The 10,885-nt window shown below is 34.1% G+C and overlaps 1 protein-coding gene across 1 annotated transcript; it reads right to left on the bottom strand.

Moving 5' to 3' along the window:
- Positions 1-1,729: 1,729 nt before the first annotated feature.
- LOC137839083 (uncharacterized) lies at positions 1,730-2,689 on the bottom strand. Its single transcript, XM_068648212.2, has one exon. The coding sequence runs from the start codon at positions 2,687-2,689 to the stop codon at positions 1,730-1,732; it is 960 nt and encodes a 319-aa protein (XP_068504313.2).
- Positions 2,690-10,885: the final 8,196 nt, after the last annotated feature.

Genomic DNA, 10,885 nt, shown 5'->3' with positions numbered 1-10,885 from the left:
CTCCGAACTCCAAACCTCCTTCAGATCTCTCCACCAAAGAGAGTCCTTACTACTTTTCCCTCCCTTTCTCAAAACTCTCCACCCCCCGTACTTAGACTTAAGAATCTCCTTCCACAAACCGCCCTTATCAGATCCCAATCGCCAAATCCATTTACCAAGCAACGCCAAAATTAAAAACCCTTAAGTCAATGATGCCAAGACCACCGGTCTCATGTGGTTCACACACCTTTTTCCAAGAAACCCAAGCAACCTTTCTTCCATCATATCCCCACCCCTATAAAAAATCCCTTTGTAATCTCACTATCTCAGTTGCTACCGCAAAGGGTATTTTGAATAAGGACATATAAAACAACGGAATAGAGGAAAGTATCGACTTAATCAGGCAAATTCTCTCTACCATTGACAAGAACCTACCTTTCCACCTGCTTAATCTACTCCTCAGACTGTCAACCACCCCAACCTAGAACACCCATCTCTTATGGCACCCTCCTACCTGCATTCCCAAGTAAACAAAAGGAGTTACCATCACTTCACAATTTAGAATAGCCGTAAAACGATGAATCATTATCTAATCGACCCCCACGCCACCAATCTTGCTCTTCGAGAAGTTCACCTTAAGGCCAAAAGAGAGTTCAAAACAATTTAAAGCTACTTTTATATTAAAGACACTTTTGATGTTTGCTTCACAAAAGAATATGGTATCATCGGCATATTGCAACATGTTTACCTTCACTTTTTTCCCTCCAATTTCCAAGCTATCAATCATATTCTTCTCAACTGCCATCCTTGACACTCCCGCCAAACCTTCAGCTGCAATAAGGAACAAAAACGGAGCTAGCGGGTCACCCTTCCTGAGTCCCTTTTTTGGCAGAAATTCCTTAGTCGGACTACCATTCACAAGAACTGACACTGAAGCCGACTCTAGACACCCCTTAATCCAATGAATCTATCTACTACAGAATCCGACCCTTTCTAACATATAGTAAATGAACTCCCACCTCTTAGAGTCATATGCCTTTTCAAAATCCACCTTAAAGAATATGCCCTTTTTCTTCTTTCTCTTCACCTCATCCAAAACTTCATTGGCTACTAACACGCTATCTAGCAAACCACTTCCTTCAAGAAAAGCAGACTGCCAGACATCAATGACCTTACTAATAACCTTTTTCAACCGTAAAGACAACGCTTTTGAAATTATTTTATACAGACATCCAACCAGCGAAATAGGTCTAAACTCACCAAGCTGTTGTGGATTTTCAACTTTAGGAATCAAACATAAGAAAGACGCATTTGACCCCCTAGGCCATTTATCGTTATCCTCGAAATCTTTCACTGCCGCCATAATGTCCATCTTAATGAAATCCCAACAAAACTTTATGAAACCCATATTAAAACCATCTGGCCCAAGAATTTTTGAACTATCACAACTCCACACTGCTTCCCTAATTTTTTCTTCTGAAAAAACACCTACCAACATCTGGTTATCTTCTCCGGAGATAGAGATAGATTTGACGTTGTCTAGCTTGAGCGGAAGCTCTTCATTTCTAACGAATCTGGCTTCAAAGAATTCTCTTACCTTGTTTTTTTCCTCATCCTTATTCTCACACCACTGACCATTCTCTAAGACTCCATGTAACTCGTTCTTAGCCCTCCTCCATTTAACTGATGTATGGAAAAACTTCGTATTGAGATCGCCTTGCTTCAACCACTTTTGTCTTGCTTTTTGTTTCTAAATCGCCTCTTGCTTGAAAAGATTTTTGTTAAGATCTGCTAAGAGAGACCTTCTTTCCTCCCTTTCGTACATATCAAGCTCATTTTCTTCATCTTTTATATCCAACTCGTTAATCCTCTTTTGCAACCCTTCACCCAGTTGATTCACATTCCCAAATATCTCTTTATTCCAAACTTTTAAATCCACTTTAAGTTTTTTCAGTTTTTCTTTGAAAATGTACATTCCCCCACCTTGCACCTCATAGCTAGGCCATCTTTCTCTTAGGAACACCTTAAACCTACTATCACTTTGCCAAACATCCAAACTCCTAAACAGTTTCGGGCCCCAATCAACATACTCATCTTTAGGAATTATTGCACAATGATAAGAAACAGATCTACTATGAACGAACTGTTTACAATGCGGCCAAACATCGCACCATTCCTTTGACACTAGAAAACTGTCAATCCTGCTCTTCACTAACCCGTTTGGTTTATACCACATAAACTTTCTACTAGTCAACGACATATCTACATATTCAGCTTTCTCAATAAAGGCATTAAAGCCTTTTATTTCCCTACTATACTCGGATATTGACACCAAACTCTTCCTCTCCTCTTTTCTTCTGATAGAGTTAAAATCCCCCATAACACACCAAGCCTTAGATAATTGTGTCAACCTGTGAACACTAATCTCTTCCCAAACCAACATCTTCTCCCGCAACGAACTAGGGCAATATACATTCACGATTGTGACAAGAACCCCCAACCCGACCTTCCAAAGCCCCTCAATAATAGAAAAATTCCTACCATTAATAAACCTGGACATCTGAAAGCAACTTTTTCTCCATACTGTAAAAATCCCACCGGCACTATTGCTTGCTCCGTTTTCAACCCAATCAACTTCATTAGATCCCCACATAAGAAAAATACTCTCCTTACTTAACTTAGTGCATTTTGTCTCTTGTATACACACCATATTCGCCTCCTCCTTACTAATCAAATTTCTTAGATAATTTCTTTTGATGTTACCTCCTATCCCTCTTATATTTATACTAATTATCTTCATCATCTAAGAACCTTGGACTTCCCCCTTTCATTCCTCAACTTGCAGCCGTTCCGACTCTCTAAAGAAAGTAGATTGCGGATAACAACGTCTTCCCGATCAGACCGAGTATACCCCATTTCCTTACCATGACACCAAATTTTAGCTGCCTCAAAACCATCATTTTTCAGCCTAAAATTTTTGTCATCATTCTCAAAAGCACTATGTGGCTTTAAGATAGCAGTAGACCTCCCCATCGTATTCTGAACCATATAGTCACCCTGCTCTACCCTTACTTCAACTAGATTACAATCATCTAGAGGGGAAAACACTCTTTCCACCCCTACCTCACCAAACACCGCTTCTCCGCCCAAACCCTCCATCATCTCCAACTCATCCCTTCCGTCGACCTCTCCCAACACCACTCCTGTATGGTGTCTACATTGAAGGAACCCTCCTTGCCTCAAATATATATATATATATATATATATATATATATATATATATATATATATTTTTGTGATCAATATGTCATTACACTAAAAAAAATCATTAAATATAAATTAATTTTAGAGAAAAATAATAATTAGTTGTTATAATGACTAAATAAGAGATAATTTTAAAAATTAAAAAAATTATTAGCTTCTAAATTAGTTTATATTATTGATAAATAATTTTTAAATTGGTATCTAGTTAGTTATAAAAGTTTTTGTTACCAAATTTAAATTCTAAAGGATAGTTAAAACTTTGGTAGCTAATTAGATATCAATTTAGAAACTATTTATCAATAATATAAACTAATCTATAAATTAATAATTTTTTTAGTCTTTAAAATGGTCTTTAGTTTAGTCATTGTAGCAACTAATTATTATTTTTTTCTAAAATTGGATTTTATTAAAGGATTTTTTTGTAGTGTTAATTTTTATGTTGTAAAACAAAAAAATGTAATGTAACTCAAATACTAAATATTTATATTCATTTTTACATTAAATTAGAATGCATCAATGTTAAATAGTATGACATTAAGTATTATAATGCTATAAAAATTTATATTTGCTGTATATATAATGAGAAAATAAATTATTATGTATCTATAACTATACAGAAAATATTTCTTCGTACATATTTTATTTTTCAAGTAAAATATCTAAAATCATTTTGCTTTATTTTATAGTGTTAAAACTGAGTATCTCTCATCATTTTATTTGTTTTTATAACTTAAAATTCTCTTATATCCATTTTCTTCATTTTTATATCAAATTATTTTAATCTTAAATTTAAATGTATTTAAATAATATCTAAATCTAAATAAAAAAATATTAAAATAAATAAAGTATATAAATAATATTTATATTAATAATATTTATTGCAAAATTTAAAAAATATATTAAAAAAAATAAAATATACTAATATTTTAGTAACAAGTTTAATTGTATTAAACAATATGAAACGGTAGTTTTAACTTTCCATATGCTCATTTTTATATATCATTAATCAAATTTCAAATAAAGTAGAAACTAATGGAGAATAATTTATATTAATTTATTTAATTTATTTTAAGAAATATTTCCAAAAAATATTTATTAGTTAATTTATTTAAATCTTAAATACTATTATAAATTATGTTCCGGTATGTCAATATAATCTCAAATCCCTTAAGAATAAGTTAATGATAGTTTAAAAACACTTACCTCTTCAATATGCTTTCTAAAGACAAAACTATGACAAAGTACAACATATTAACATATTAATAGTATTTTGAAAGGAAATTATACTTTTATTTATTGAAATCTTAAATATTTGTATATAATAATAGTAATAATTTTTTTTTGTTCATCATTGTCGATTATAATTTTTTTTTCATGTTTTTAATGCTCAAGGATAAAAGAAATAACTATAACTATTCAATATGACTAATCTAAGGAAAATTGTCCATATATTCAAGAAGGACTCGTTCACGTAATCATTCAACCGTATCCTTGTAAGATCTAATAGATATGAGCATCATTAGATGAATGTATGACAAATGTCAAAACAATGACACTTTATATATAAAATCTATTAATAATTTTTTTTATCAAATCCCAGATTGTGGTCTAAGCAACAGTTTTATTGTATATATGTTTGCGATAAAAACGATTCTTAAATAAGTACTAACAATTTATAAAACTTTCAATTGATGATTACTTAGTTAAAATATTCTTAAACAAATATCCTGAGATTATATAAATATTTGAATTTTAAAAAATAATTATTAAATTTATATCAACGTAAATAATTTAATTTTCAATAAAAAGAAACACATTTTATCATTTTTAATTTTGTACAGTAACCAAAAAAATATTATGTAATAAATAAACCTTTACTATGAGTGTTTCACTTAAAAAAATATGAATAAAAGTATATGACAGTAAAGAAACTAAAGGGAAGACTCTAAGTAAATTAAATAAGCAATAGAAGATTAAAGAGATATATTCTAAGATAAACAATTTAATTGATAGTCCCATGGTCAAGAGGTTTTTACAAAAATAAGTGTTTTAAAATTTTATTCTTAAATTTCAAAGTGCTTACTACGTCCTGCAAAGAATGACAATTAACATATTGAAAAAAATAAAAACTTCCATAACTTATTTTGAGTTAATGTTGTTCAATTGTTACTAATGTGTATCATGATCTTCTTTCCATCGACAATGTAATATCCCATAATTTACATATAATTATTATAATAAAAGTTCTTCCAGTTTCTTTACAAACTTGGAGTTTTTCAAAACATTCCTAATACATGATTAGGATTTATAGAAATATAAATATTTACAATACAGGTTTCAAAATCAACACCCTCCGACACCTGTAAGATCATCTGCTTGTGTACGTAGTACAATCATCGCAGTTCAAAACCAGCAAGAAAAGCAAGGGTAAGCTAATGCAAAGAAAATCCATAACATAATTCATGGAAATAGAACCAATTTAGACTAATAATTCATAAACATTTCTTTAGTAATTTCATGTAAAATTCCAATACCAATTCCATCATTCATATAGACCACACATGGATCTATTTTCAATCACAATCATTGGATTTCATTTCAATCCCACTTCGTCTTCCGGAAGACTCATTAAGTATGCCCCTACCAGAGACTAACACCTGACCCAAAGATTACCAGCGAATCCAATAGAAAGGATCAGGGTAAGTTCAAACATCCAATACCGAGTGTCTACAGTGGGACCCGGTGTGTATGAACTCCCTCTCAGCTTCTCACCACCTAATATCTTAGTCTACATGACTTAGATCATAGTGAAGCCAGAGGATCTCCGTTAAACATAGGCTTTTCATACTTAACGTACCATCAAACAACAACTCATACATTATCCCAAATGTATGACATCATTTTCATACAATTTACATCATCCGCATATAATACATATCATTCAATCACATAACATTTAAAAATTCATATCATTCCAGAACTTTTCCAACGTCAAAAACAATATTTAACTCTCAAACTATCAAAATATAATATTTATAAAGTTTAAATAATATATAAACAAATAACACCCCTACAAGAGAAATTCAATATTGGGACCACGTCCCTTCCGCATTCAGATCTTCTATCTTAGGGTGCTATAATAAAATTAAATTTAGCTTCCCTTACCTCAATTGCTTGCTTTCCAAGCAACTTCTAGAATTTTATTTCCCACAGTCTGGATAAGCTTCAAGATTTACGGGCTCTGTTTAGAAATCTGATCGGGTAGAAATGTTCCTTAACTCCTCAGCTACAGCATGGTATGATCAGATTCTAAAAAAGATGAAGTTTGGGAGAGAAAATTAGGAGAGAGGGAGAGAAAAGCATATGGAGGGAGAGAGAGAAAGAAAGAATGTGTGTGACGGGGCTGCTGCTTTTTTTAAAAAAAAGCGCTGTTACATTATCTCCAACTACAAAAATTTTCGTCCTCGAAAATGAACTTACCAAGAAAGAGGTTAAGGTATGATGCTCGTATCTCCTCTTCAATTTCCCAAGTGGAATCTCCAGAGATGAGATCCCACAATACTTTCACCATGGGAATACTTCTTCCACGAAGTTGTTTCACTTGTGAATCTAAAATTCTGATTGGTCTCACTTCAAATGACAGATTTTCTTTCACCTGGATGAAATCAGACTCTAAAATGTGGCTAGGATCGGGTACATACTTTCTTAGCTGAGATACATGGAAAATATTGTGAATGTTAGCTAAAGGAGGAGGCAAAGCAATTTCGTAAGCCACAAGGCCTATTCTCCTGAGAATTTGATAAGGTCCTATGAACTTAGAAGTCATTTTCTTGGATTTGAGTGCTCTTCCTACACCAGTGAACGGTGTAACTCTCAAAAAGACATGCTCGCCCGCAGAGAATTCTAAAGGTCTTCTTCTTTGATCTGCATAAGACTTTTGCCTGCTGAGAGATGTTTTCAATCTTTCTTGAATCATTTTGACTTTCTCATTGGTTTGTTGTATTAATTCTAGTCCAATTAACACACTCTCACCATCCTGAAACCAACACAGAGGTGTCCTACACTTTCTTCCGTACAATGCCTCGAAAGGAGTCATTCCTATGCTAGCTTGGTAACTGTTATTGTAAGTGAACTCTACCAAAGGTAGAATTTCATCCCAACTGCCCAAATGATCTAACACACAAGTCCTAAGCAAATCTTCTAAGGACTGGATAGTTCTCTCTGATTGTCCATCAGTTTGAGGATGGTACGCTAAACTAAGTCTGAGTTTAGTCCCCAAAGCTTCTTGAAGTGTTTGCCAGAATCTAGAGGTGAATCTGGGATCTCTATCTGAAACTATGCTGGAGGGTACACCATGCAATCTGACTATTTCATCTATGTAAATCTGGGCTAACTTCTGGATAGAGATTCTCAAGTCTATAGGTAGGAAGTGTGTCGTCTTTGTCATCCTGTCCACTATGACCCAAACAGAGTCATGCTACCGCAAAGTATGTGGTAAGTGGGTAACCAAATCCATTGAGATACTATCCCACTTCCACACTGGAATGTCTTACTGAGTTAACATGCCTCCAGGTCATTGATGTTCAATCTTTGATTTCTGACAAGTCAAGCAAGCAACTACAAACTTAGCTACATCATTCTTCATGTCATGCCACCAATAAGACTTCTTGACATCTTGATACATCTTGGTCATTCCTGGATGTAAACTGAGTTTGTTTTTATGACCTTCAGATAACACTGTTTGCTTTAGTTCATTATCCTCTGGTATGCATATTCTATTTTTGAATCTCAAAATACCATCCACTCCTAAAGAGAAGTCTTTAGCTTTGTCAGTATTTAATAAGCCCATGATGTTCTTCAATTTTGAATCTTCCAACTGCTTCTCCTTCACCTTCTCCAGAAATTCATTAGTTATAACAAGTGTATTACAACTAATGCAATTTGAAGACATGGAAACCTCCAAATTCATACTCCTGAAATCTTCAATCAATGCTAGCTCTCTAATCATAAGCGACGACATTTGTATCTTTTTACGACTCAACGCATCTACAACAACATTTGCTTTTCCAGGATGATATATTAGCTGGAAATCATAGTCTTTTAAAAATTCAATCCATCTCCTCTGCCTCATATTTAACTCCTTCTAATCAAACAAATACTTCAAGCTTTTATGATCACTGAACACATTAAAACTAACTCCGTAAAGAAAATGTCTCCATATTTTTAAAGCAAAGACAACTGCTGCCAATTCTAGATCATGAGTTGGATAATTTCTTTCATGCACCTTTAACTGACGAGAAGCGTAGGCAACAACTTTCTTATTCTGCATCAAAACACAACCCAATCCCTGATAGGAAGCATCACAAAAAACTTCAAAAGACTGATTGGTATCAGGGATTGTCAATACAGGAGCATTAGTCAACCTTCTTTTCAACTCTTCAAAGCTTTTCTCACATTGTTCAGTCCATGCAAAAGGATGATCCTTTCTAGTCAATTGGGTCAAAGGAGCCACTATTTTAGAAAAGCCTTCTATAAATATCCTGTAATATCCTGCTAACCCGACGAAGCTTCTAATTTCTGTAACTATTTTAGGACGTTCCCACTGAAGTACAATCTCCACTTTAGAAGGATCTACTGATATTCCCTGTGCAGAGATGAAATGTCCTAAAAACTGTATTTCTGACATCCAAAAGTCACATTTTGAAAGTTTAGCATATAACTGTTTTTATCTCAAAATGTTTAGGACAGTTCTAAGATGTTCTGCATGTTCTTCCCTTGTACGAGAATAGATCAAGACATTATCTATGAACACTACCACAAACTTATCAAGAAAAGGTTTGAATATCCGATTCATATAATCCATGAAGATAGTTGGAGCATTGGTCACACCAAATGGCATGACCAGAAATTCATAGTGACCATACCTTGATCTAAAAGCAGGCTTCTGAACATCTTCCGCTTTCACTGAAATTTGGTGATAACCTGAGCACAAATCTATTTTAGAAAAGAAAACTGCCCCATGCAACTGATCCATCAGATCATCAATTCTAGGAAGAGAATATTTATTCTTTATTGTTAACTTGTTTAATTGTCTATAATCTATGCATAAACGTGACAAACCATCTTTCTTCTTCACTAATAGCACTGGAGCTCCCCATGGAGAAACACTAGGTCGAATGAATTGTTTCTTTAATAAGTCTTCTAGTTGTTTCTTCAATTCCGCTAACTCCGTTGGTGTCATTCGGTATGGAGAGATTGACACTAGGCCTGCTCCAGGAATCAAGTCAATTGCAAACTCTATCTCTCTCTTTGGTGGAAGACCAGAAATCTCATCATGGAATACATCCATAAACTCCTGAACTACAAACATCTCTTTTTGTACTTTATCTGTAACTATAGAATAAGCCAAAAGCATAAACATCTTGCACCTTCTTGTATCTCTCTCTCAAACTGATGAGCTGAGATAACCTGCATTCCTTCTAATTTAGGGAAAATTAACTTCTTCCGACCATAATCTATAAGGATATCATTAGCAGACAACCAATTCATTCCCAAAATAACCTCCAAATCTTTTAGAGGTATATAAATCATGTTGATCTTGTATCTCTGCCCATCTATAATTACTAGACACTCAGCACACATGGAAGAAGTTACTATAATACCTTCTATTGGTGTAGATACCACCAACTTAAATTCTAACTCTCGGACTGACAACTTAACTTTCTTAGCACAATCAAAAGATATAAAAGAATGGGTTGCCCTAGAATCAAACAATACAGATAATTGTGTTCCAAGGATAGAACAAATACCTCTAACAAGGCTATCAGACTTCGAAGCTTTAGCTCCACTAATGGCAAAAACTCTACCAGTAGCTCTGGGTTTGTGATTATTATTCTGATGTACTCCAGTAATATTTGGGACTGGAAGTCTGGCACGACAGTCCTTCGTAGCATGACCATATCTATGGCATCTATCACATGTAACATTTGGCACTGGATGAGGACAAAATTTAACTATGTGTTCCCCACCACATCTAAAACATTTGACATTTGGTAGCAACAGAGAAGTAGGCCCTCCACTCCTGAAGGATTGAGGTCTGGAATAAGGCTTCTTTTTATCTTCATATTTGGGTGTGCTTCTAGAAGGTCCTCCCACTTGAGGCTTAGCAAGTCTGCTACTATTTTTCAAACTCTCCACTACTTTTGCTTTCTCCACTAGAGCAGGGAAATCTCTAATGGACATAGGAATCACCATTTCTTTAAGTTCTTGCTTCAATCCAAACTCAAATTTTCTACATCTCCAAGCCTCGGTCATGGTCTAGGTGTAGAATCTAGCTAGGTGTTTGAACCTAGTAGCATATTCAGTGACTGAAAGATTTCCTTGTTCCAGCTGCATGAATTCATTTTCTTTTGCATACCTGACACTATCAGGAAAATACTCCTCTAGGAATCTTACTTTGAAGTTCTCCCAAGTGGTATCTTCTCCTTTGTCTTCCATCATTTGCTTCATGCCTATCCACCAAAACTCAGCTTCTTCAATAAGCATATAGATGACATAAGATAACTTTCTCTCTTCAGGGCATTGAGTAGCTTCAAAGATTCTTTTTATGCCTCTCACTCACTGGTTTGCTCCATCTGGATTT

Source organism: Phaseolus vulgaris, chromosome 3 (genome assembly GCF_051622355.1).
Source record: "Phaseolus vulgaris cultivar YP4 chromosome 3, ASM5162235v1, whole genome shotgun sequence".
Taxonomy (NCBI): domain Eukaryota; kingdom Viridiplantae; phylum Streptophyta; class Magnoliopsida; order Fabales; family Fabaceae; genus Phaseolus; species Phaseolus vulgaris.
The sequence above is the reverse complement of the archived record's forward strand: the minus strand, read 5'-3'. Positions and strand labels throughout refer to the sequence as shown.